Source organism: Lutra lutra, chromosome 5 (genome assembly GCF_902655055.1).
Source record: "Lutra lutra chromosome 5, mLutLut1.2, whole genome shotgun sequence".
Taxonomy (NCBI): domain Eukaryota; kingdom Metazoa; phylum Chordata; class Mammalia; order Carnivora; family Mustelidae; genus Lutra; species Lutra lutra.
Genome location: NC_062282.1, coordinates 114,183,558 through 114,209,528, shown reverse-complemented (window position 1 = coordinate 114,209,528; position 25,971 = coordinate 114,183,558). Strand labels below are relative to the sequence as shown.

The following is a 25,971-nucleotide window of genomic DNA, read 5'->3' as shown; positions in this document are numbered from 1 at the left end:
TTAATTAAGCTTTATTAATCTTTACGCTGTCCTGCTTTTAGAAAGTAACAAAATTATGTAAAGGCTTGGATTCAATGATGAATTAATTTCCTTCTTATGAAATGGACTTGATATTAAGACTAGATTAATGCAAGTGCAGATTAAAAGTTTGGTGCAGAAATAGTTTCTTGGTATCCACTGACAAAGTAAAGTCAATATTCAGAGGCAGTTAATAGTTTTCTAAGAGCCTGTTGCACATATAAGTGAGAATTGTTGATTGAGGAACTGAGTTCAGAAATTCCCTGAGGCAGTGTCAAGAAGTAAACACCAACATTTTAAAGGGCATTTTAATCAATGGGGTCAGAAGTAAGGTATAAATTCCTGATTCCTCTCATGGGCTCCATTTACAAATAGAATTTTTAGCAAGGAAATATTAATATTCTTTACATTAAAATGCAAAGGAAATAAAGTTTTGAATGAGTTACTTAAATTACATTAAGTTTATACTTAATGTGCTCTATATTGGATTATCTCCTTATTTATTGTATTAGTTAGGTTTGAAAATATTTTAGTTTTCAAAATTATTTCTTAGAGTGTTATTTTAGTGATCAGTAAAATGAACTAGATGTAAAAATTTGTATTAAAGTTGCTGTAACATTCTTTAAATCCATAAGGTCTGACAATATAGTGGAATATAATGCATCACTTAAAGTATTTGTGTATGTTTATAGAATTTCCTCTAGTCTTTAAATAAATTTCAAGTTCCAGTATATTTTTAACTGAAAATAACTTTCACTGATTACTTCTTTGATTTTAGCATTTTAAATGACTTTCATTTTAAGAGTATTCAGAATTAAATATATCGGATAACTGGTAGCATACACATAGTGACTAGATAAATCATTCTAATAATTTTCAGGATGCAAAAGTAATTATATATATTATACTAGTAGATTTATTTCCTCATATTAAGAGGGGCTATAATACATGCAGCTTTAGTTTATTGTAACTTTGAAAATTCTGTCGGATTTTTGTTACATTTGAACTAATGAATAACTAAATATCCTTTAGTCATAGTCTTTCATTCAGTGAACATAGAGTTTAGGCAACTTTCTATGTAGGAATATGAATCATGTAGTAGAAAGATTTTTTGTTAGCTACGTGTATCCCCATAGTGATAGTAGGTATTAAACTGAAGCTGAAAGGAAATTCCTTACTTTCATATGATCTTCAAATAATTTTAAACCAACTAAATTCTTTTCAAGCTTGAATTTCATGTGTTCCAATAACCCTAGGCTCTTTTTGAATCTTGTTATCATAGAATATGTGATTTTAGAAATGTTTTTATTTAAGTCATAAAATAAAAGGTGCCCCTGCTATAGCATGGATATTGCATGCCTTTGGATTTAACGTGAGCCTGTCTTCTCTCAGCTAACACCGTTGTTAGAATGGAGTTCCCACAGAAATACAAAAGCTGAGAACTATATTTTATATGAAGTCTGTTACTGTTTATACAGTGTAGGAAACGGCTTGCTCTCTCATAGTGGATTACAAGAGAGTGGGACCTCACAGAGACAGATTAGTGACAGACTTGCCTAGTGGCCTGTGCCTACACTAAGAAACGAAGTTAGGACAGTTATTTGTAAATTTGATCGATACGAGTGTGGTTTTTTTTTTCCCCTAGAGTTGAAGACTCGATTCTCCACGTAATGGTAGTTACTGTATCAGTCCAGTGTATTGTAATCTTACTGTTTCTTTATAGAAACTTAGAGCAGTATTGCATCAGTACTAATTAATCCATTTTATTAGAATGACCCCAAAGGCTCAGAAGGATTATATCTAAACATATTCATCGAGCCACTCATCTGTTCTCTCTTTAATTCATTCAACAAACTTGTCTTCCTAGTGTGTGTTGGGCCCATCCCTAAAACACATCAGTAAGTGGAAAAAAAATACAAACTAAATAGGTATTATCTATGCTTTTATGAAGTTTCAGACAAGAGGAGAAGATAGACATTAATCACCTGGGCATACTAATGAAAGTATAATTACAAAGTATGTTCTTTTGTAGAAATTAACCCTATACTCAGTATAATAAAGCAATTTGTCTGTGGGTGAGGTATGGGTAAAAAAATGGCTCTGTTGGTTTGTGTAGGTTGGAGTATGAGGGAGCTTTCTATTGAGAGAAGAAAAAAACATTTACAGTCATCCCAGATGAGAGGAGCTGGAGAAACTGAAAGAAGGCCAGCATTGCAGGTATTCAGATAGTAAAGGAGAGAGGAAGCATAAGATGAGTAATGGGCCAAACCACTCAGGAATTTTTAGGTCATTTATAAACTTTATCTTAATCCTAAAAGCAAATGGAAATCGTGGAAATGTTTTGAGAAAGAGAGTGCAATGAGGTTAACTCTAGATCTCATAAAGATATGTCTAAGGGGTGCCTGGGTGGCTCAGTGGGTTAAAGCCTCTGCCTTCAGCTCAGGTCATGATCCCAGGGTCCTGGGATCGAGCCCCGCATCGGGCTCTCTGCTCGGCGGGGAGTCTGCTTCCTCCTCTCTCTCTGCCTGCCTCTCTGCCTACTTGTGATCTCTCTCTCTGTCAAATAAATAAATAAAATCTTTAAAAAATAAAAAAATATATGTCTAAGACATAACCCTTGGAACATGTGAATGTAACCTTATTTGGAAAAAAGGGCCTTGTAAATGTATTTAAGGATCTTGAGATGAGGTCATGTTGAGATTATTCCAGAGGGCTCTAAATCCAATGATGTGTCCTTGAAAGAAACAAAAGAGAAAAACCCCAAAGGAGAGGGCCACAAGAAGATGAAGCCACGATTTGAGTGAGAAACTACAAACCAAGAAATGCTGACAGTCATCAGAAGGAAAGGACGAGGAACAGATCCGCTCCTGGAACCTATAGAGGAAGCACAGCCTTATGGACATCTTGATTTCAGACTCTGCCTCCAGAATTGTGAGAAAATAAATATTTCTGTTGCTTGAAGCTATCAGGTTTGTGGTAATTGGTTATGTCAGCCCTAGGAAATAAATATGGGGGTGGTGATTCTTACTTTGTCATGGATGTTTCAGCTGCTATATGTGAAGACCTGATCAACCTTAGTCCATCATTTGCTGGTTGGGTAGCTTTTCCAAGTAGCCCTCTAGCTTGAGCTAAATTTAAAAATTATGCTTGATGGGGCACCTCAGTGGTACAGCCAGTTAAGCATCTGACTCTTGGTTTCGGCTTGGGTCATGACCTCAGGGTCATGAGATCAAGCCCCACATTGGGTTCTGCACTTATTGCAGAGTGTGCTTGGGTTTCTCTGTCCCCCTCCCTCTACCTCCCCTTCAAATAAATAAATCAGTCTTTTTTTTTTTTTAAAGACTTTATTTATTTGACAGACAGAGATCACAAGTAGGCATAAAGGTAGACAGAGAGAGAGGGGGAAGCAGCCTCCCCGCTGAGCAGAGATCCCGATGCGATGCGGGGCTTGATCCCAGGACCTTGAGATCATGACCTGAGCCGAAGGCAGAGGCTTAACCCACTGAGCCACCCAGGCGCCCGATAATATCAGTCTTTTTAAAAAGATTTTTATTGGGGCACCTGGGTGGCTCAGTGGGTTAAGCCTCTGCCTTCAGCTCAGGTCATGATCTCAGGGTCCTGGGATCGAGCCCCGCATCGGGCTCTCTGCTCAGCGGTGAGCCTGCTTCTCCCTCTCTCTGCCTGCCTCTCTGCCTACTTGTGATCTCTCTCTCTCTGTCAAATAAATGAATAAAATCTTAAAAAAAAAAAAAAGATTTTTATTTATTTATTTGAGAGAGAGAGAGTGCTCAAGTGCTCAAGTGGGGAAGAGGGGCAGAGGGAGGGAGAAGCAGACTCCCTGCTGAGCAGGGATTCCCCCCCCCCCCCCCCCCCCCCCCCCGTGACATGGGGCTCAATCCCAGGAACCTGAGACCATGACTGAAGCTGAAGGCAGCCGCTTTACTTGACGAGCCACCCAGGTGCCCCAATAAATAAATCTTTTAAAAATATTATGCTTGAAAAAAATAATTAAAAAATATTATGCTTGTTGTAGGCCTACTTGTCTGTTTTTGCTTTTATCACTTGTGCTTTTGTCATTATAGCCATGAAATCACTGCCATGATTAATATCCTGAAGCTTTCCCCTGTGTTTTCTTCTAGGATTTTTAGTCTCAGGTCTTACACTTAAGTTTTTAATTCATTTTGAGTTGCTTTTTGTATCTAGTACAAGAAAAGAGTCTAATTTTATTATTATGCATGTAGATGTCCAGCTTTCCCAACACAGAAATCCAAGAGAATGAAGAAAAGGTGAAGATTTTTAGGATTTTCAAATAGCCTACTTCTGTACCATTCATATAGGCTTATGAGTAAAAAAAAAAAATACTGTTTAAAATCACATATTTTGGAAACATCTGTATGTCTGTAAGTTTTATAATTTTATTTCAAATCTAGTTTCATTGTAATTTTGTGTATAAAGGAAAGAAATACCAATGTATTGACTTCCTAGATGCTCCTTGGATGCTTCTAAAAGCTGCATTTGATGCTTTCCTTTCATAAGGGTCTTACTTAATAAAGTATTACTTACTTAGCAAATGACTAGATACTATCTTAGTGCAGTTGGAGAGATATGTTACCGCATCTCCTGAGAATGACCGTATGTTTCAGTAAAGATACATTTATTTTAAACTATGTTTGAAACTCACCTAGGTTCACATTTTCTCACATTTTATCTGAGAAATGCATGATGTTTATTTGTAAAATGGGAATGAATTTTAATATTGCACTTCTTACTGCTGTGGGGTTTAGAGTTGACTTCATATCATTAAATGCATGGATGAATTAGTGTATTTATTTGCATGTATGATATATCTGTATTTCAAAGCAAACATTTCAAAGGAGCACCAAAATATGTATGTAAAATTTGTATTTGCCTCCTAGTAATGTTCATAGAGAGGGTATGCACTATATAGATCTGGGTTTATAAGGAAAAATTGGACTGTTTGGAACTCCATTACCCAATTTTCATGGGCATACATGTATATATGCAAATTTGGTGAGTGTTTATGACATAATTTAAAAATCTGACAATAAATAAGTAAGATCAAATTCTACCCACAGGTGACTTAATATTGGCCAAAATGTTGCCTTTTCTCTTCTGTGTTTACAACACAGCCAAGACACATGGGGCCAAGCATAGTTTGTGAGACAGTTACTCACACACATTTCATTTTATAATGTGGACACTTTACAGTAAATAACCTGAGATCAAGGACATATTGGAAATAGTGCCAGGGGGTGCTGTGCTATTTGTTACCCATAAATGTAAACTTCTTTAATTAAGCACAACATGGTCTCATTTTTTTTCATATGTTTTCTTCCTTATTTTAGTTCTTAGTTTTTATTTTATTATAAATAAATTTTAGTCATGATTTAAACATATGAGGGCCTGGTTTTATTTTGATATGTGTGTATCTGATTCACACAAAAGTTAATGGGGGTTATGAATACCTACAGAGAAGAGAATACACCCAGAGCCTCCAAAACAAATTTAGAACAATTTAAAATGCCCTGGAGTAATAAAGAGCTAGTTTAAGGGGTCAGTAAGAGGGTAAATATATGTTTTAAAGATTATTTTTGTGAAAATTCTTGTGGCTTTGAGGCCCAAGGGAGGAATAGATGGGTGTGAACAGCAAAAAAGATAAACTAACAATTATGCCTACGGTAAAAGTGTAAATTACAGTTTACCTTGGCAGAAAGCGTGTGCATGGTAACATTTTTTATGAGAGCTATTTGTATTTCCAAGAGCTGTGTAACAGTTGTTTATCCCTCAGAATGTCCTTTTGAGTTGTGCATTTCCTACCAGTCAGCCTTCTGTGACAGTGACATGAGGATACATTTATCATTCAGTTTCTAGGATCAAATATTTTAAGTGATCAACTAAGCTACTGTCAGTGTGTACCTGTGCAAATGAAAAAATAGAGAATAAACGGGAGTTTAGAACTTTCCTCAGATGATTGAGTGACAGCATTTGGATTGGATTTCATAAGGAATCATGCAGTTACGTTATATAAGAGACATGGAACACATTTGTTGCCATGTAGCATGCCTGCTTCCCTATCCTTCCACTTCTCGTCTTGTCCATAGTAAGCCTTATTACTAATTCTCAAGGTGCCAGGAAAATACATACTTAGAACTTCAGTTTTGAATGCTATTTAAATGTAGGCAGTCCTACCCTTTTTAAAAAAAAATCGGAAAAAAATCAGAAAATATTAATTAGATCAGTGAAACCTAATACAAACCTTCATTCCCACTGCCCCTCCCCAAGATAATATAACAAAAATAACCTAATGCCAATAGGGCGATATAATATAGACCACCTGTTTTGAATTGGCATTATGTAGTTTAAAATCCATTGAACTAAAGTCAGAACACCTGAGTTCTAATCTAGTGCTTTTTCAACTCTGGCTGCTCATTAGGAACATCCAGTAAGATGTTAGTACCTACAGACGCTACTAGGGACATCCCTTCCTCTCCCTGAGAGTTGAATTCAGTTAGTTGGTTTGGGGTGAGGATTGGTCATCAGTATTTTTACAAACTCCTCTGTCAGTTCACTGTTCTACTTTTCATTCTATAGCATTTAACTTTTGTGAATTCCTTTCAAGAACTCAACTCCCCTTAAACGTCTATTTTCACATTTCTAAAATTGAAGCAACACCTACCAAGCCTGTTTGTCTCACACAGTCATGAAGATCAAATGAAGAGATGATTTTAAAACTTATGAAAACTAGGACATGCTGTACAAACGTGAGACATGATGATGATCAGGTTAGCTTTCTTGTGATTTAAAGAAGTCAATTTGAAGAAACCTTGGGAAAACTTTTTCCTCCCATCTCGTTTCTTTGATTTTGTGCACTGACTCCTTGATAAAACTTCAGTCTCTTTTTACTTAAGTATATACTGTGTACTTGTTTATGCAGCATTAAACATTAGTTTGCTAATTGATTTCTGTCAAGTCAGCGTTAAGAACAGATAGTGAGAAGTGCTGATTTGTGTGTACGTATGTGATTCATGCACACACGTTTGTCTACATAGTATCTGGGAAACACTCGATAAAAAGAATGGATAGTGATAAACATATAAAAAGGCAATTGGCCAAAGCATGTCATAGTTTATTCGTTCATCCAAAAAATACTCTTTTGAGGGATAAATATGTGCCAGTACCTCTGCCAAGACATAGAAATAGATGACATTGTCAACGCCCTCAAGAAATTCACAGGCAATTGACAATGACAGACAAGTAAACCAACACTTATAATACAGAGTCATGAATGCTGCAATTGAAGATTTTTCAGCATCCTGAAGAGTCTGTAAAGAGAAGTGAAGGGCATAGGAATGTGGTCAGGTAAGGCATATGAGAAGTTAAGAGGGGTGAATTGAGTCTTGAGGGACACACAGAAGTAAGTTAGGTAAAGGAAGGACATAGGTCCTCCAAGCTGAGGGAAGAGTGCAGGAGGAGAATTGATGGAATGTGACCCATTCAGGCAAGGATGTGAAGTTTATGTAACAGCATGTGAGAATGTATCTGGGGAGTATACGGGTTTAGTATTTATTCTGAAGGCCATGGGGATACATTTTATTTTACATCAGGGAATATAGATTAGATTGCTTTTTGGTAAACTCCAATAACCATGGGAAAGGGAGGGAGATGGACTAGAAGACAGGACAACCAAACAGTTCATCATTAATGTAGTCCAGGCAAGAAAAATGATTTGAGACTGAACTTCAGGCAATAGTAGTAAGAAGGAATAATTTAGTAGATCGAGCCATTTAATGGAGCAGCATCAATAAAATTCAGTTACAGATTAGTAACAACACATTAAACATTTTAAAAACAACACCAACTCATGAATGCTAGGATATTCAAATGAGATTGTAGTAGTTCCAATAGTGGCCCCCCAAAGATGTTTGTGTTTCAAATCCCTGTGATCCAACCTGTGAATGTTACTCTGTGTTGTAAAAAGGACTTTGCAGGTAAGATTAAGTTAATGATTTTGAAATTACCTGGATCTGTCTGATGCCATTACAGGCGTCTTTTAAGAAGGCAGCAGGAGGATCAGAATTAGTGGTAGGAGACGTGACAGTGGAAGCAAGAAGTTGGGGTATTGCAAGGAAAGGAGCATGAGTTAAGAAATCTGGGTCACCTGGAGAAGCTGTAAAAGATAAGATGAATTCTCTAAAGCCACCAGAAGGAAAACATTCCTGACAACACCTTGATTTTAGACTTCTGACCTCCATGACTGCAAGAGAATACATTTTTTAAATCTCTAAGTTTGTGGTAATTTGTTACTAATACAGGGACTTTTCCTGCCATAGTGTCAGTGGAGAGCCAAACAGAATAGATACCAGGATACCAAAGTGAGTGTGACAGACCCACATCCTCTAGCATATATTGATAATTGGAAAAGTTGCCTTTGGGAGGGGATACTTTCTCATCACAGCCTATCGAAGAATGCTTCATAGGCATTATTTGTAGAGCTTAGAAATAAATATCCTGCAGTTAGTCAGGAGGAACGGAGAGTTCACACCTTATTCTTGGCAAGGAAAGATGAAAACTACCTTGGTTCCAGTGTTACCTAGGCATTGTAGACAGGGAGGGGCTAACTGCCCACTTAGTTGTGCACCAAGAACAATGGTGTTATATAGGAACTGAAACCTTTGGCTTACTACTGTTGTTCTGGTCAACTTATCCAACACCCACTGATCACTGAATCCAAATAGTCCTGTAAACTTCATGCCTTCTTGCAACTGCTACATAACTGTCACCCTACATTTCTTTTCATTGCACTTGATTTTACAGTCTCAATTTCTTGGACAATATGTCCTCCCCATTTTGCATTCTTTCTTAATGTTGTTGGAATACTTCTTTAAGTATTTTTCCTTATAAAGGTATCAGAAAACTTTTCTGGGTACTTGTATGCAGGAAAGCATTTTTTTTTTTTCTCCCTCCCTCTCTCCATAATTCAGCTGGGTATAAAATTACAGATTCAACATCATTTAACTCCAAAACTTTAAAGATACTGTGTCATTTCCTTCTAGCATCAGTAATGAGATTCCACTTTCCTTTATACTCCTTTTAAACTCCTGTTCTTTCACACTGGAGGTTTTCAAGAAATTATCTTAAAATCTTGGTGACAGAAATTTTATGAAGTATGTCTAGTTGAAAGCCTTTAAAAAAATTATGCTTCTCATGATGTGGTTCTTTTGGTTTGAAGACTACCCTTCTCCAACTCTGGACATTATATTCTACTTCTTGTTTCCCCTTTTCTTTTAAAAAAAGTCATTTTCAAATTTGGTTATATTGATATTAAACCTCCTAAGATAATAGCTTTTCTAGAAAATCTCTAAAATCTGTTATCTATAAAATTGTGATGCATTCTCAACCTTTAATTTTCTATTAAGTTCTTTATTTCAAATACCATATTTTAAATTTCCAATAATTATTCATTTTCCTTCTCATCTTTTCCTAGCTGCGTATTTTTGTTTTATGCATGCATTATTATCTCAAATCTCCCTGAGGATAGTAACCACTATTTTTAAATAAAAAAATTCCCTTTACTAAATCATCTCTTGTTTCAGATTAGCATGCAAAAGGTTCCTTAGGATCAGCATCTGGGGGAAGAATGTGAAAGATACAGGATTGGGCAGTATGAGAAACTGAGCTGCAATGCAATCTCTGTGGAGCTCTCAGCTGAATTTCAGGGAGTTTTTTTTTTTCTTTTTTTAAGATTTATTTATTTATTTTAGAGGGAGAGAGAGAGAATGTGAACAAGGTGCGGGCAGAGGGAGAGGGAGAGAATCTCCAGCATACTCCCAGCTAAGCACGGAGCTCAGAGCCCAGCGCAGGTCTTGATCTTACAATCCTGGGATCGTGACCTGAGCCAAAATCAAGAGTCGAATGCTTAGCTGACTGAGCCACCCAAGAGCCCCTGAGTTTCAGGGAGTTTTGAATCTGGGATAACCCTACAGAATTTCCCCAAGTTGGGGTGAGGGAGCCAGGACTTTATGTCTCCATGTTGATAAGTCATGGGATTCAGGCCATGATTGTGGGTTGGGTGGCTGTCCTCAGCCAATGCAGTTACCTTAGAGCTTTCTGTTGGCAACTCTGCCAGCAACTAACTGAAGGGGAGTCTGGTTCATCTCAGCATCTACCACATTGTTTTAAAGGCTAGGTTTTTAGGCTCTTCTTGCTCAATTTTTATCTTTCTCTTTCAAGCTGTTGTTTTTTCCCTCAAATGTTTGGTGAGCTTAGGTTTTTATTCATGTGTGTGAATGAAAGTCTAGGCTGTTAACATGGCTAACTATATCTGGGTCTACAGTAAGGCTCTTCCTTGAATGAGGAGGACTACAGAGCTCTCTGTATGTGATTAGGGCATGTAGACTGGCAGGACTCACTTTAAAGATGCTCAGGCAGGGCATTATTTGGCAATTCTAAATGCCAGAATGAGGGCAGCCTTATTTTGGGGTGCTATCTCTGCTATATGTCCCAGATAATTATAAAATTTCTTTAGAAATTTTCTGATTTGGGGGTGCCTGAGTGGCTCAGTCAGGTAAGGCTCTGCCTTCAGCTCAGGTCATGATCCCAGGGTCCTGGGATCAAGCCTGGCATCTGGCTTCTTGCTCAGTGGGGAGCCTGCTTCTCCCTCTCCCTTTCCCTGCTGATCCTCCTGCTTGTGCTCGCTCTCTCTGTCAAATAAATAAATAAAATCTTTAAAAAAAATTATCTGATTTTAAGCTTGGGGAATAAATGCTAATCCCATATGCCCTGTATATCTGGGGTGGGGCAGTTGGAGTGGGGTTTCTGAACAAAGAGGTGTCTGTATTCCAGTATTGCCTAAACTTGTTTTTCACAAGAATCACCTGAGACCCTTATCAAAAAGGCAGAATTCTGAGTCGTATTGCTAGACTCACTGAACCAGAGTCCCCAGAGAATAGTCTTGAGGTTCTCTAAGTTTATAAGAACTTCATGTAATTTTATGATCAGCCCAGGTTGGTAACAGCACCTGTAGCCTTCAAGCCATCAGCTCCCCATCTACCCATCAATCTCATCTCCACTTCCATTCTTTGTATCTGCTCCCTTGGAGTCTATTTGTCCATTATGATAGCTTCCACGTGCTTCCTGTCTTACAGCAAGTCATCAAACTCTGGTCTTCCTGTTCTTAGGCCTATTATCAATTTATTCCCTTTTGTACTTCTTTACTGTTTCTTCAATGGGTTTTTAATAAAGAGGGAAGGTAAACATGTGAACTCAAAATACCCTCTTAAATCAAACCTCAGTAACCATACTTTGGAAAAATCTCTGAGCTAGGCTATTGCTAATGTGCAGTATGACAGATTGGATATGGGGATAAGGGAGATAGAGCAGTCTTAGATAATCCTCAACCGGCTAGTTTTAGCAGTTGGGCAAATTTTTATGTGTTTCACTGAAAAGAAGAATTAGGTGGGAGGGAGGAAATATTTTGCTAGGGAAGATAATGAATTTAGTTTTTTACATGTCCATGTAATATGAAAGCCTAAGGAAGAGATCTGATCTGGAAGCATAATCTGTGAGTCATTGATTCATCCATCAGTTTGCATTGATGCACCTTATCAATATGCACCTTGCATTAATAATGCACCTTGCATTGGTACACTTTCTTAATATATGCCAGGATATGGAAGTGGAAATATCTTCTAGGGGATAGAAACAAATAACTTAAAGTGCATGATATCTCATAAAGTACCAAACTCAAACCTGGGTGATCAAGAAGGAACTGACATCCAATCCAGGCTGAGATGGGACAAATTGTGGGTCTGGCAAAATTGCCTGGACAGATAAATTATTTTAGAAACAGTGAAGAGCCAGTAGGAAAGCTGAGAGCCAAAAAAAGAATACCAGTAGGAATTTCTGTATGACTAGTTCTTAGCAGAAGGGAGAACAAGAGAAGAAGCTGGAAAGGCAAAGAAACGTGAGATGATGCAGGATTGTATACAATGGGTACAATGGGAAGTCACTGAAGAGTTTAATTTTTTTAAAAAGATTTTATTATTTATTTATTTGTTTGGCGGACAGAGATCACAACTATGCAGAGAGGCAGGTGGAGAGAGAGGGGGAAGCAGGCTCCCTGCTGAGCAGAGAGCCTGATGCAGGGCTCAATCCCAGGACCCTAGGATCATGACCTGAGCCCAAGGCAGAGGCTTTAACCACTGAGCCATCCCTTTAGCCCAGTGAGCCACCCAGCCACCCCACACTGAAGAGTTTTAAATAATCTCCTACAAGTGGATCTGGCACCTTGGAAATGAGTGATATCACCCAATGGTTCTCTAGCCTTGGTCTGCATCAGAATCAACCAGGTAACTTGTCAAAAATGCACTTAGTACATGTAGCTTTGCATCAAGCCTTTTACATACATAGCTTCTTTACATATATTATTTCTTGAACCTCACAATCTTGGTGAGTGGAATTTATATTTCCAAGGTCACATTGGTAATAAGTGCCAAAACTGAGACTTGAACCCAAGCATTCTGGCTGTAAAGTCTTCTCCCCTTATTCCTTTACTGTGTTGCCTCGGGATAGAAGCATTATATAAAATAGTCCTGTGGGGGGCGCCTGGGTGGCTCAGAGGGTTAAGCCTCTGCCTTTGGCTCAGGTCATGGCTCAGGCTCCCGGGATTGGAGCCCTACACTGGGCTCTCTGCTCAGCAGGGAGCCTGCTTGCCTGCCTCTCTGCCTACTTGTGATCTCTCTCTGTCAAATAAGTAAATAAAATCTTAAAAAAAAAAAAAAAGACCTGTGAATTTCACAGGGGACTTATAATGAGGCCTTTGAATTCTTGAGAATTCTGAGATTTACACTGCTACTATAGGAAATCATTTATTTCCTCCCATATCCAGAGCATTTAATTCAGGAGTATGGAAGCAGGCCTAGGAATCTGAATTTTAACAAGGCTAAAAGACGTTTTGTGGCAGATGATTCTCTGACCCTGCTTGAAATAATTTGAGAATAGAGAAGAGGTCTGAGGTTGGCCCCTTAGGACAGAAGAATCCGTTAAAGTGACTGAAAAGACATGTCTGGAGAAATAGGTAAACTTAAGAGTATTGTTACGGAATAGGAAAGAATTTGAGGAGGTCGACAGCATTACATGCAAGACGGAAAGACAAGCTAGGTAAGGGCTAAAAAGTCCCCTTTGGACACGGTCATCGTTCACTGATAAGGCTGAGACTTTTCCCTCTGAAACTATTGATTCTTACGTCAGAAGAGCTTCTGCTTCTGGTTATCCATGCTGCATGAAACTAAGCCTAGAGATAGTTCCATTTTCTCATAACTTTCCGTTTCTCATAGGAGCAGTTAACAGACTTTGGGAAGGTCATTTCTTTATAGCTTATCTTCATAGGCATTGAATTTCAACCACAGCATACCTATGAGTGGCAGACTCACTTAAATTTCTTACAGATTTGCAGATATGCTCTAGGATTTGACCCTTTAAATATGGAAAGATTATTTGTTTCAATAAAGTGCTGCTCAAGCAGCAGTCTCTTTACATTGAAGATTCTACCACATAAGATAATTGAACCTGAAGAGAAGAACTGAAGTATGGCTTAAGAAAAACTCTGTGTTTGTTTTTAAATGTAGGCAAACAAAATTCTCACAATTGGAGTGTAAGCTGGAGGTGGATAATTCTTTGTTTTGGAATATTTAATGTTTTCAAAACAAAAATAAGCAGACTCTGCTTTGAGGTTATACTGGTTATTCAGGCACTAGAGGTAAGTGATTCCTTGGCAATGGGCTAAAATGTACGTGCCTGACTCCTGCTGGTTTTTACTGGGATTGAATCTCAGCACAGAGTTGTCTAATAATAGTGTTAAAATCTGTACTTAACTTACTCTTATTTATAGATGTCTATACTGCAACTTCCAAGAGTTCCAGTTTCTTTCTAGTAACACTAAACATTTCTTCTAAACTAAATTCTAAGCCCAAATTAATTCTTCTTTAGTCATTCTTTCATTCTTATTAATGTATTTATCTTAAGTTAGAGGCCCAAATTCTCAGCTTTGGAGATCACTTAGAAGTTTTATGATAGTAAAAATAATTATTAAGCACCTACTATGTTTGGCATTGTGTTGTGTTCTTTGTGTATACTTTAAGCCTTACAGTTTTGGAAATATAAATACTTCTATTTCCAAGATCATATAGCTAGTTAGTGTCAAAACTGAGACTTGAACTGAAGGATTCTGGCTGCAAAATCCTTTTTATACTTCTGCACTGTGTTGCCTGCATACAGAAGCACTATGTATTAGACCCTTAAATTTCACTAAAACTATAGAAGGGGCTTTCGAGAATTCTGAGATTGACAATGCCACCAAAGGAAACCATTTACCGTAAAAACATCAGGTGCTTCTGAAACTCACTTAAGAGCTTGCTGGCCTTCTGTGGACTAGCCTCATCACCCACTATATCCACCGTACCTAACATCATTGTCGATTACACATTGTAGACCATTGAGTTACTGGCTCTCATTTATTTATTTATTTGGTAGTTCTTGAGCATCTGATGAATATAACAAGGTCCTTATCTTTATGGAGTCTGTATCTAATGGTGAGGGGAGGCCAGGAATGATAAGTCTATAAATATCAAGAATCTAATATGTACTCTCCCGCCGGGTCCCCGTCGCTGCGCCCGCCGCGCGCGGAGCGGGGACGCGAGCCATGGAGGAGACACCGCCCCCGGGCTGCAGCAAGCCGCACCTGGAGAAGCTGACCCTGGGGATCACCCGCATATTAGAATCTTCCCCAGGTGTGACAGAGGTGACTATCATAGAGAAACCACCTGCTGAACGTCATATGATTTCTTCATGGGAACAAAAAAATAACTGTGTGCTACCTGAGGATGTGAAGAATTTTTACCTGATGACCAATGGCTTCCACATGACATGGAGTGTGAAGCTGGATGAGCACACCATTCCATTGGGCAGCATGGCAATTAACAGCATCTCAAAACTGACTCAACTCAACCAGTCTTCCGTGTATTCACTCCCGAATGCACCAACTCTGGCAGACCTGGAGGATGACGCACTTGAAGCCAGTGAGAACCAGCCAGAGAAGCCACACTTTGATTCTCGCAGCGTGATATTTGAGCTGGATCCTTGCAATGGGAATGGGAAGGTTTGCCTTGTCTACAAAAGAGGGAAACCAGCGTTAGCACAAGACACTGAGATCTGGTTCCTGGACAGAGCATTATACTGGCATTTTCTCACAGACACCTTCACCGCTTACTATCGCCTGCTCATCACGCACCTGGGCCTGCCGCAGTGGCAGTACGCCTTCACCAGCTATGGCATTAGCCCACAGGTCAAGCAGTGGTTCAACATGTATAAACCCATCACCTACAATACACACCTACTTGCAGAAGAGACCAACTCCTTCGTGAACAAGCTGGATCCCAGCAAAGTGTTCAAGAGCAAGAACAAGACCTTAATCCCCAAAAAGAAAGGGCCAGTCCAGCCTGCAGGTGGCCAGAAAGGGCCCCCAGGTCCTCCCTCCACCTCTAAATCCTCTTCTAGCCCTGGAAACCCTGTCCGGAAATGAGTACCCCACCTCCCCGCGAGCCCCTTAACATGATTTCCGTGCACAGATGGCCCAAGCCTCAGATTCTATGAGTTGTACCATAGCACTCTTCCCATCACAGTGAGCCAAATCCTAGGCCTTCTGCTTCCATTGGCATTAGCCAGGAGTTCAAGGGCATTCTCAGGTCTCCCCCAGAGAACTTGCCTCATCTCTTGCCTCTGAGAGAGAGTTTCAGAACGTAAGGGTTAAATAGAGCTGTTAAGAGCTTCCCTCTCTTTCCACCCCCAACCCTCTACACTTGTCAGTGGTGATGAGAGAAATCCCCTGATTTTGACCCATGAGGCATTAGAACTGTGCTGTTCAGTTGGTAATCACTAGTCACAGTGGCTGTTTAAACTATATTAAGAATTCAGTTCCTCAGTTGCATTAGCCACATTATGCGCATCCATGTGGCCAGTAGCTTCTGTAGTCAACAGAGATAATGGAACATTTCCGTCATCACAGAAAGTTCTGTTGAGCAGCACTGTATTAGAATATTTTCATGCTGCCTTACTCAGTTCATTTTTGTTAGAAAATGTGGATATCTTGATTTGATGGGTCATAATGTTCCATGAAAATTCTTGAAGATACAGTTGTATACTTTTTATTTTTCCTAATTCTGGTCCTTTTTTAGCTTCCTATAAAAGTTTGTCATTTCCAAAAAAAAAAAAAAAAAAGAATCTAATATGTTACTTTGTGGTTTTCATACACATATACATGTTGTTGAGGTTGTAGTGTCCATTCAAAGAAAGAGGCATCTTTTAGGGTGAGAGATGAGGTAAGTTTAAGGGGTTGCTAGAGACTAAGTGAATATTATTTGGAAAGGGCTGAGAGGAACCATCCTAATCAGAGGGAAGTGCCAAGAGAAGATGTTGTTCTTTGGAAGAAAAGAAAGAAATCATGTTAAGGAGGTGTTATGTAATGAATTTTGAGTTATTAAGAAAATAACATCTAGACCACTAAGTTTCTTTGGTTTGCATATTCCTGTCAGATATGAATTAGAATACCCCAACAATCACTAGATACTTCTGTAGTAACCTGAGGTAGAATTTCAAACTTCCAGAGAGAAAGGGACAGTAATAGCAGTCCATTTTAAAGTTGGCCTCCCTGGGCGCCTGGGTGGCTCAGTGGGTTAAGCCGCTGCCTTCGGCTCAGGTCATGATCTCAGGGTCCTGGGATCGAGTCCTGCATAGGGCTCTCTGCTCAGCAGGGAGCCTGCTTCCCTTCCTCTCTCTCTGCCTGCCTCTCTACCTACTTGTGATCTCTGTCAAATAAATAAATAAATAAAATCTTTAAAAAAAAAAAATAAAGTTGGCTTCCCTCTGTCCTGCCTGTGCTTGTCTTCCAGTATCATTCACACCTTGTAAAATGGCCTGTCATTCTTCGGGAGAGTTTGGAGGTTCACAGTTGTTTATATCAAACTCTGAAGATAAAGAAGGATGAAAACTTATACTTTTAGGATTACTGCCATTAGAAAAAAGTAAAAAGTGGGTAGGAGGGTGGGTTAAATGAGTGATGGGCATTAAGGAGGGTGCTTGTTCTGATAAGCACCAGGTTTTGTATGTAAATGATGAATCACTAAATTCTACACCCGAAACTAGTGTTTATTCTGTATGTTAACTAACTGGAATTTGTTATTTATTTAAATAATTTTTTAAAGATTTTATTTATTTATTTGACACACAGAGAGAGAGATCACAAGTAGACAGAGAAACAGACAGAGGGAGAGGGGGAAGCAGGCTCCCCACTGAGCAGAGAACCCATGTGGGGCTCAATCCCAGGACCCTGGGATCATGATCTGAGTGGAAGGCAGAGGCATAACCCACTGAGCCACTCAGGCACCCCAACTAACTGGAATTTAAATAAACACTTGAGGAACGCCTAGGTGGCTCAGGAGGTTAACCGGCTGCCTTTGGCTCAGTTCAGGATCCTAAGATCCTGGAATGGAGTCCTGCATCCAATCTCCTTGCTCAGCGGGGAGTCTGCTTCTCCCTCTGCCTGCCCTCCCCCTGCTTGTGCTCACACTCTTGCTCTGATTAAAAAGTAAAATAAAAATTTAAAAGGATAAAATTCCCTTCAAAAAAAAATTTGAATAATAAAAATAAAAATACAAGTCTTTGTAAAAAAACAAAAAAAGGGGTGGCTCAGTGGGTTGAGCCTCTGCCTTCGGCTCGGGTCGTGATCCCAGGGTCCTGGGGTCGAGCCCCGCATCCGGCTCTGCTCGGCGGGGAGCCTGCTTTCCCCTCTCTCTCTGCCTGCCTCTCTGCCTACTTGTGATCTCTGTCTGTCAAATAAATAAATAAAATCTTTAAAAAAAAAAAACTATTTTTAATAATTCTCAGAAAATCTGAATGTAAGACCTTTTAATTATTTTTATGATAATACCTACTAAAAATACAAATGGATTAACTATTGTGTTAACAATCACCATCAGCCAACCTACTAGAAATCTTAAAATAATTGTTACCATAACATTTCTTTTTTAAAAATTTAGAACATAATTATCTCTAAGTTATTTTCAAGACAAGTCTATTTCAATTAACTTTGTTCAAATTTATAAATAGAATTATTTTTTAAAAGAAGAAATTTAATTGAGGACATGGTAAAGAAAAAAATAAAAAAATTTTTGAACTTCAGAAAAAGTGATTTTTCTTAGTGTATGTAAAAATTCTCATTTTATATTTACACTAAAGCTGTGGATAAACAATTAGGTTTTTGTAATATAATTTAGAAATCATTTGAAGGAAACAGTAGTTTCTTTTTTACTAGTAGGTTAAAAATAAACTTCAGTGTTATGTTCATATCTTAGTTAAAAAGCAATATAATTCTGGAATTGATTCTGGGTTTTAATTCTCCTTCCAGTACTTACTAGGTATCTATTCCTGGAGAAATCTCTTACTCTAGTAGAGGTTTTTGCTCGTTCGTTCATTTTTTTTTTTTTAATTAAAATGGGGGTAAGCATAATTATTTCACAAACTTGTCGAGAAGACAGATAATGCATGTAGTGTAGACAATGTATATAAACTAAGAAATTCTGCACATATGATATACACCGACACACTCATAACACTTTTTAAAAGATTGGCTAATGATAACTATAGAAGAAATATTTTATGTTTTAAGATAATAAACTCCTTGGGACGCCTGGGTGGCTCAGTTGGTTAAGCAGCTGCCTTCGGCTCAGGTCATGATCCCAGCGTCCTGGGATCGAGTCCCACATCGGGCTCCTTGCTCGTCAGGGAACCTGCTTCTCCTTCTGCCTCTGCCTGCCATTCTGTCTGCCTGTGCTTGCTCTCTCTCCCTCTTTCTCTCTGACAAATAAATAAATAAAATCTTAAAAAAAAAAAAAAGATAATAAACTCCTTGAGAAGTTTCTACAACTCTCTGATTTAGAGGGGGAATATATTTAAATGAAAATGCCTCTCTACTTTAGTCAAAACAGAGCATAGCCCATCCAGGAATTATGCTAGACAGCAGAAATGTTTCTTTAGTGGGACATGGGTGCTAGATTTGATCTGTTTAATCTTGAATAACCCTTTGATATTTCATACACTACTGACTTCATAATAACATGTTCGGGTAAACTGATAGAAAGCAATTGTCAAACTTCTCCCCTACGAGGCTACTTACTTATTTAATTGTTGGACAATGTTTAGAGTTAGAGATTATTAAAATTATTTATTTATTTATTTTAAAATGTTTTTATTTTTTTAAAGAACATTTAACTGACTGAGCCACCCAGGTGCCCCAATTTTGTTTTACTTAACCTGCTTGCATTTATGGAATCCCAACCTCACATGGAGTACCAGGAAGGATCATTGGGTAGGAATGGAGGGAAATCCATAGACGATATCATCATTACTCTTTAGGGGCTTGAAGGAATGCACTTCACCACTTGAAAAAGAAGAAAACATATTTGTGGATGAACATGCCAGGGATAGCAACTTGATATAGAAACTGCAGGCCTATATGATAGGCCCGAATATTTTTAAGTCCGATTGTTTCTGCTTGGGTATGGTCTGTAGCGGTCAGTTACAATGTGTCTGAATGGTTGTCTAAAGCATGATTTCAGAATTTCATATCTCACAACTTATCTTGCTTCTGTTCCCTTTCCTATTACCCTTGCCCTATAAATGGGACAAATTATACATTTGTAGGGTGATTTCTAATGTAGCTTATATATTTTCATACTTATTGCAAGAAATTACACTTACTCTTTCTACAAAATAAAGAAGGAAATCTACTCTGTCAAATCCTACCAAAGAATAGTTTATTGTGTCTAGACTAATTATTATAGTAGTTGCATTAGGCAGCGCCTCTTCTTTTGTTACACATCATGAAAAAGTTCTATTTGATTCTGTTAAATAACTAAATAATGTGATCGACTCTGACCATACTTTTATTCATTTATTTTATTAAGTTTTAAATTTTAATCCCAGTATAGTTAACTTTCAGGGTCATATTAGTTTCAGGTGTACAGTACAGTGGTTCAGTAATTCTGTATATTGCTCAGTGCTCATCACAATAGGTGTACTCTTTAATCCCTTTCACCTATTTCACTCATTCCCCCACTCATCTCCCCTCTGTTAACCATCAGTTCTCCATAGTTAAGAGTCTGTTTCTTGGTTTCTCTCTCTTTTTTTCCTTTTGTTTATTTGTTTTGTCTCTTAAACTCCACATAGCTGTGAAATCATATGGCATTTGTCTTTCTTTGACTGATTTGTTTTACTTAGCATTATGCTCTCTAGCTCCACCCATGTTGTTGCAGATGGCAAGATTTCATTCTTTTTTGTGGCTGCATAATATTCCTGTGTGTGTGTGTGCACACGCGTGTGCATGCATGTACCACATTTTCTTTATCTCTTCATCTGTCAGTGGATATTTGGGCTGCTTCCATAATTTGTCTATTGGAAGGAATGCTAAAAATAACCATCAGGGTGCATGTATCTCTTTGAATTTGTGTTTTTGTATTTTTGGGTGAATTCCCAGTAGTGCAACTATTAGGTCACAGGGTAGATCTATTTTTAACTTTTTGAGGAACTTCATTCCGTTTCCTGCAGTGGCTGCACCAGTTTGCATTCCTATGAGGAGTGCGTGAGGGTTCCATTTTCTCTACATCCTAACAGTTGTTGTTACTTTTTTATTTTAGCCATCGTTGATTTTGTTGATTTTAGCTATTTTGACAGGTGTGAGATGATCTCTCATTGTAGTTTTGATTTGCATTTCCCTGATCATAAGTGAAGTTGAGCATCTTTTTATGTGTCTGTTGGCCATCTCTATGTCTTCTTTGGAAAAATGTCTGTTCATGTCCTCTGCCTATTTTTTAATTGGATTATTTGTGGGGGTTTTTTGGTGTTAAGTTATATAACTTCTTTATATATTTTGGATAATAACCCTATATCATATATGTTGTATAAATTCTTTATATATTTTGGATAATATTGTTTGCAAATATCTTCTCCCATTCAGTAGGTTGTCTTTTAGTTTTATTGGTTGTTTCCTTTGCTGTGCAGAAGCTTGTTACTTTGATGAGGTCCCAGTAGTTTATTTTTGCCTTTGTTTTCTTACCTCAGGAGACATATCTAGAAAGGTGTTGCTACTGCTGATGTCAGAGAAATCACTGTCTCTTTCAAAGTTGTTATGTCTAACAATGCTTTTTTTTTTTTAAAGATTTTATTTATTTATTTGACAGAGATCACAAGTAGGCAGAGAGCGAGGGAGAAGCAGGCTTCCTACTGAGCAGAGAGCCCGATGCAGGACTTGATCCCAGGACCCTGGGATCACGACCTGAGCCAAAGGCAGAGGCTTAACCCACTGAACCACCCAGGCGCCCTTGTCTAACCATACTTTTAAAGTTACAGTTTGTTTACCACAAAACTCCACAAATGCCAGGACTTAATTGGTTCTAATAAGCTATTTCTGGTAGAACCTACTGCATCAGTCAAGGTAACATGGGAGAGGTCCCAACTTTTGGTCTCTGGTCTCTTTATTTTAAAAATTACTGAGGACTTCAAAAGAGCATTTGTTGAAGTAGATTATATCCACTGATCTTTTTTTTTCACATTAGAAATTAAATCAAGAAAACTTAAAAATAGATAAAATTTTAAAATAACAATAATAAATCTATAGCATGTTTATATAAATAGTAAATTTTTATGTAAAATTACTAGATTTCCAAGAACAAAAAAAATTTAGCAAGGACAGTGCCATCATTATACATTTTTTTCAAATCTCTATGCATTGGAGTCTTACAACAATTTCTGCATCAGGTATGTTACAACATCACACACCATGTAGAACCTTGCAAAACTTGCTTTGCATTTGTGAGGAAATGAGAGCAAAAGGGGAAATAACATCTTCATGTTATTATGAAAGTAATTTTTTCCTTGTGGATCCCCTGAGGGAGCTTCAGGAGTCCCAGGAAACCCCAAATCATTCTCTGAAAACCACTGGGCTAAGTTATACTACAGTAATATACAATCCTCAAATTCTAGTATCTTTTTTAAAAAAATATTTTTTTAATTTATTTGAGAGAGAGAGCATCAGTGGGGTGAGGGACAGAGGGGGAAGCAGACTCCCCTCTGAGCAGGGAGTCCAATGCAGGGCTTGATCCTGGGACTGGCTCATGACCTGAGCTGAAGGCACACGCTTAACCTATGAGCTACCCAGGGGCCCTCAAATCCTAGTATCTTAACAGGAAAGTTTTTTTCTTCTTTTTCATTGTAATATCCTTTCTGGATCAGTTGGACATTTTGGTCTTTGTCTTTGTAGCCTACACTTTGGTACCCATTTTAGTGGAATAGAAACTCTTTAGAACATTGATGGTAACCACGACAAAGGGAGAAGAAAGCACAGCAAAATATGGACTGATTCCTAAATCTTCCCCTGCAGATGATACCTCTTACTTCTGGTCATATGTCATTAGCTAAAGCAATTCACATACCTAGCCTGACTTCATGAAGGCAGGGAAGTATAATCCTCCTACAGGGACAGACAGAGGATATTAGCGAACACTAATACTGTTGACCATACCCACTAATATTTTTAAAGCACATCTAACTCTGTTGTGCCAAGGCATTAGATGCTCATAGACTTTGATCTTAGTCAGACTTTAGTAAGGTAATCTTTTCTTGCCTCGAAATCTGTTCCTTTTCTAGGTTTCAAGAATTTAACAAATTCCTGGCAAGTGTTCAGTGTTTAATAAACATACATCAAATAAATGGACATATACCTGACAAAATACCATTTAGATTTGGGTATGATATTTATGTGCCTAAAATTCTAAGAATGGTATATCCAAATACTGGCTATGTTAATTTTGGATCTGGAAATGGTATTATTGGTAATCTAGCTCAATCTCATCACTTAATAGATGATTCAGTTGAAATGTGAAGAAGTTAAGTGACATCATTTCAATCCTAGAAATGGAAATAGAGTTAATTGTATCCAGTGTATATTTTGGAAATGGTTGAGTTTGGGAGTGCTTCTAGATAGTACTAATTAATACCGAAATGATAAAATCTTACGAATTTCTGCATCAGGGTTTCATATTGTCCAATATCTAATATTTTAGGACTCAACAGAAAAACTAAGGTATTTTCAAAACACTATAGATTAAATAGTTTACTTTCTCTTGAGGTACCACTAGATTAAGAATTTTTCACCAAATTTCTAGGTTTTTTTACAGGCTTACACTCATTCTACATGCTACTGTGTTGACTATTTCCATGTAAAATCCATTTTCTAATACCAGTTATGCATATAAAAATATCTTGCAGATGATAACAAGGTTATATAATAAAAATCACCAAGATGTGGGTGATTATTCCAACTTTCAAGAAATCCAATCATTTATATTTTATTTTCATTAACTCTAGAACCAGAAGTGCCAAACTTAAGTAAGAGTTCAGCTGGATATCAACAAATATACTGTACTGTCTTTCCTCATAGTATAGTAAAAATTAATCAATGAGAAAACTAAAGGCTTACATTCATAACATACTTTCTTCCCAAGAAGAATATTTTATTCTAGTTAAACTTGGCAATAGCCCAATAGAGGTAGGTAAGGGACAAATATTCCCTTTTCATAGATGAAAAAAGTCAAGGCACGAACAGATAAAGCGAGAAGCCAGAGGTCACACAGTTATTAACAGAGCCAGGAAAACATGATGATTTTTTTTCTTCCAAGATGGTGCTCCAGACATGTAGCCACTGTAACCATGATTATACATTTTGATAAATAACTAAAATTAGAAAAGCCCCTTGGTCCCAGTATCTGGAATGAAACCTAAATTGTGCATATAACAATTACCTTTGCAGAAAACACAAAATTGCTTCCATTTCAAAAGCATGCTCTCCCATATTTTATTTTTTTCCTATTTTCTTTGTATTCAAAAATATCTGTTGTCTAACTTAAAAAAATGCAAATATAACTGTCATACAAAGTAGCATTTGTGCCTCTAGTACCATTAAAGACCCTCATGTGTGAATGGGTGTTTAATTAGGCTGTATTAGATTAATCCCATGTCTCCATTGGTTCTAACAAATGAAAAGACAGTATACACTGTCATGGGGATAGACATTTAAAGTTCAATGTAACTTTCATATTTTTCCATGTTGATCGGTCAGCTAGGACTTCCTTTTAATTTGATGAAAATTTGGTTTGTAAATCAGAAAACCTTTTAATTGCAAGAAATGCAAAGCAGGAATCTTTTTTTTTTTTTTAAGGATTGACATTACCTTTGTTGTTTGATACATTAAAATAAGACCCATAAGGGACAGCTCTAAACAATGAACTTCATGTAAAATAGATAAAAGCTTGCTCCTTGGGCCCATATAGAAATTCAGACAGAGGCTTGGAAAGAACAACTTAATACTTCTAATAGGATAATATTGCCTAGGTAGCAGTAGAATATTTGTTATAAAAGGTCTTAAATGTCATTTCCTAATGACATTTTGAGGTAATTTTAACCACTTTTAAAATAATTGCACATAGATTATAGTTATTGTATAAGAAAAGACTTGCTTCCAGTTTAAACAATGTTGGGAAGTTAAATGTAAATTTAAGTAGTGAAACCTAATTTTTAAATCAAAAATATTTCGGCCGACGTGTAAGTTTTGCTTTGTCACTGTACTGTATTCCGTTCAGTAGAACAAAGACCAGATGCATAATGAGCCAATGTAAATGAAGTCAAATCAGCAAAAGCATAGTGGGGGAGGGGAAGGTATAAAATATGACAGTCAGTATAATGACCAGGGAGTAGAGAATTTAAATGTTTAATGCCTACACATTCAGATTCATTTTTCTGTCATCATTTTGAATGGGTAGACTGAGGTGCTTGAAAGTCCAGAATGAAAACATCATCCCCTAGACCAAAAGAATTATTAATATTATTTAATAGCACAGATATGATCTGCACTCACAATCATCTTCTTTCTACCACTTTCCCCACCCACCTCAGGAAAAAAAAAAAAAAGAAACGTGGTTATAATTAGAGATAATTTGAAAATGCTCTAAGTGTTTATTTGGGGCTTTCTCTCTTACCCTCCTACACTCACATGCCAGCTTCCCATCTCCTAGCCATGATGGAAGCTCAGAACACAATAGGAACACAGCAACAATATGAATTGCAAATACATGTATATCTTTCTGCACAACCTATCTTATTGACTCTTAATAAAATGAGTATCTTCTAAAAAATATCCTGAGCTGTAAATTGCTTTACTACTGATGACGGGCTTTGGAAAAATACTACACATGCCTTACAATCAACTAGACAGAGTTGTGTTAAACAGAATTGCTTAGCTCTTGTCTGTAAATTACTCCCCTCCCTCTCCAATAAAGGAATGAATCTTGCTTAATAATCTGTGCTGCTTAGCATGTGTTATAACTGTACATGTGAAAATCTTTTTATTTTACATATCCCATACTTTAGGACTATAACAAGCCTTTATCATAATGTTCTCACATTTAACATTTTCCTACATCGAGTGTGAATTTTCAAGAATACTGACATAAAGATCATTTAATGCCATGTCCCCCACCATCCCGTTTTCTCTCGTGTGCAGTTCCAAACTATGGCTGTCTTGAAGATATTCATAAATTCATTTCGCTGTCTAGGCAGTTTAACACACAGTAATTAAACTGGAGCTATAAACAGCAAAGCATATAGATGGACTTCTCAAATTTCAATACTACATTAAATAGTCTCTAGAATATTAATCCCTAAATAAACGCATTGATAATCTGAAGGTGGAATTGTATTTTGGGGTGGAGATAGGTGGGAAAAGAATTGAACATTATTGTAAAGTAAGTTAAATTTGTGGTTTTAGTGCTA

The 25,971-nt window shown here is 37.5% G+C and overlaps 1 protein-coding gene and 1 pseudogene across 1 annotated transcript; one reads left to right on the top strand and one right to left on the bottom strand.

Annotated features, from left to right (window-relative positions):
• Positions 1–14,507, bottom strand: part of LOC125101191 (ferritin light chain-like) — a 63,021-nt pseudogene extending 48,514 nt beyond the window's left edge.
• A 179-nt stretch (positions 14,508–14,686) lies between these two features.
• Positions 14,687–16,284, top strand: LOC125100990 (tubulin polyglutamylase complex subunit 2). The gene has a single exon (XM_047731584.1). It carries the CDS (start codon positions 14,738–14,740, stop codon positions 15,614–15,616), a length of 879 nt encoding a protein of 292 aa, XP_047587540.1. The 5' UTR covers positions 14,687–14,737; the 3' UTR covers positions 15,617–16,284.
• Positions 16,285–25,971: the final 9,687 nt, after the last annotated feature.

Bases quoted from the DNA above. Each gene is read 5' to 3' on its own strand.
- LOC125100990 (XM_047731584.1), top strand. From the start codon at position 14,738: ATGGAGGAGACACCGCCCCCGGGCTGCAGCAAGCCGCACCTGGAGAAG.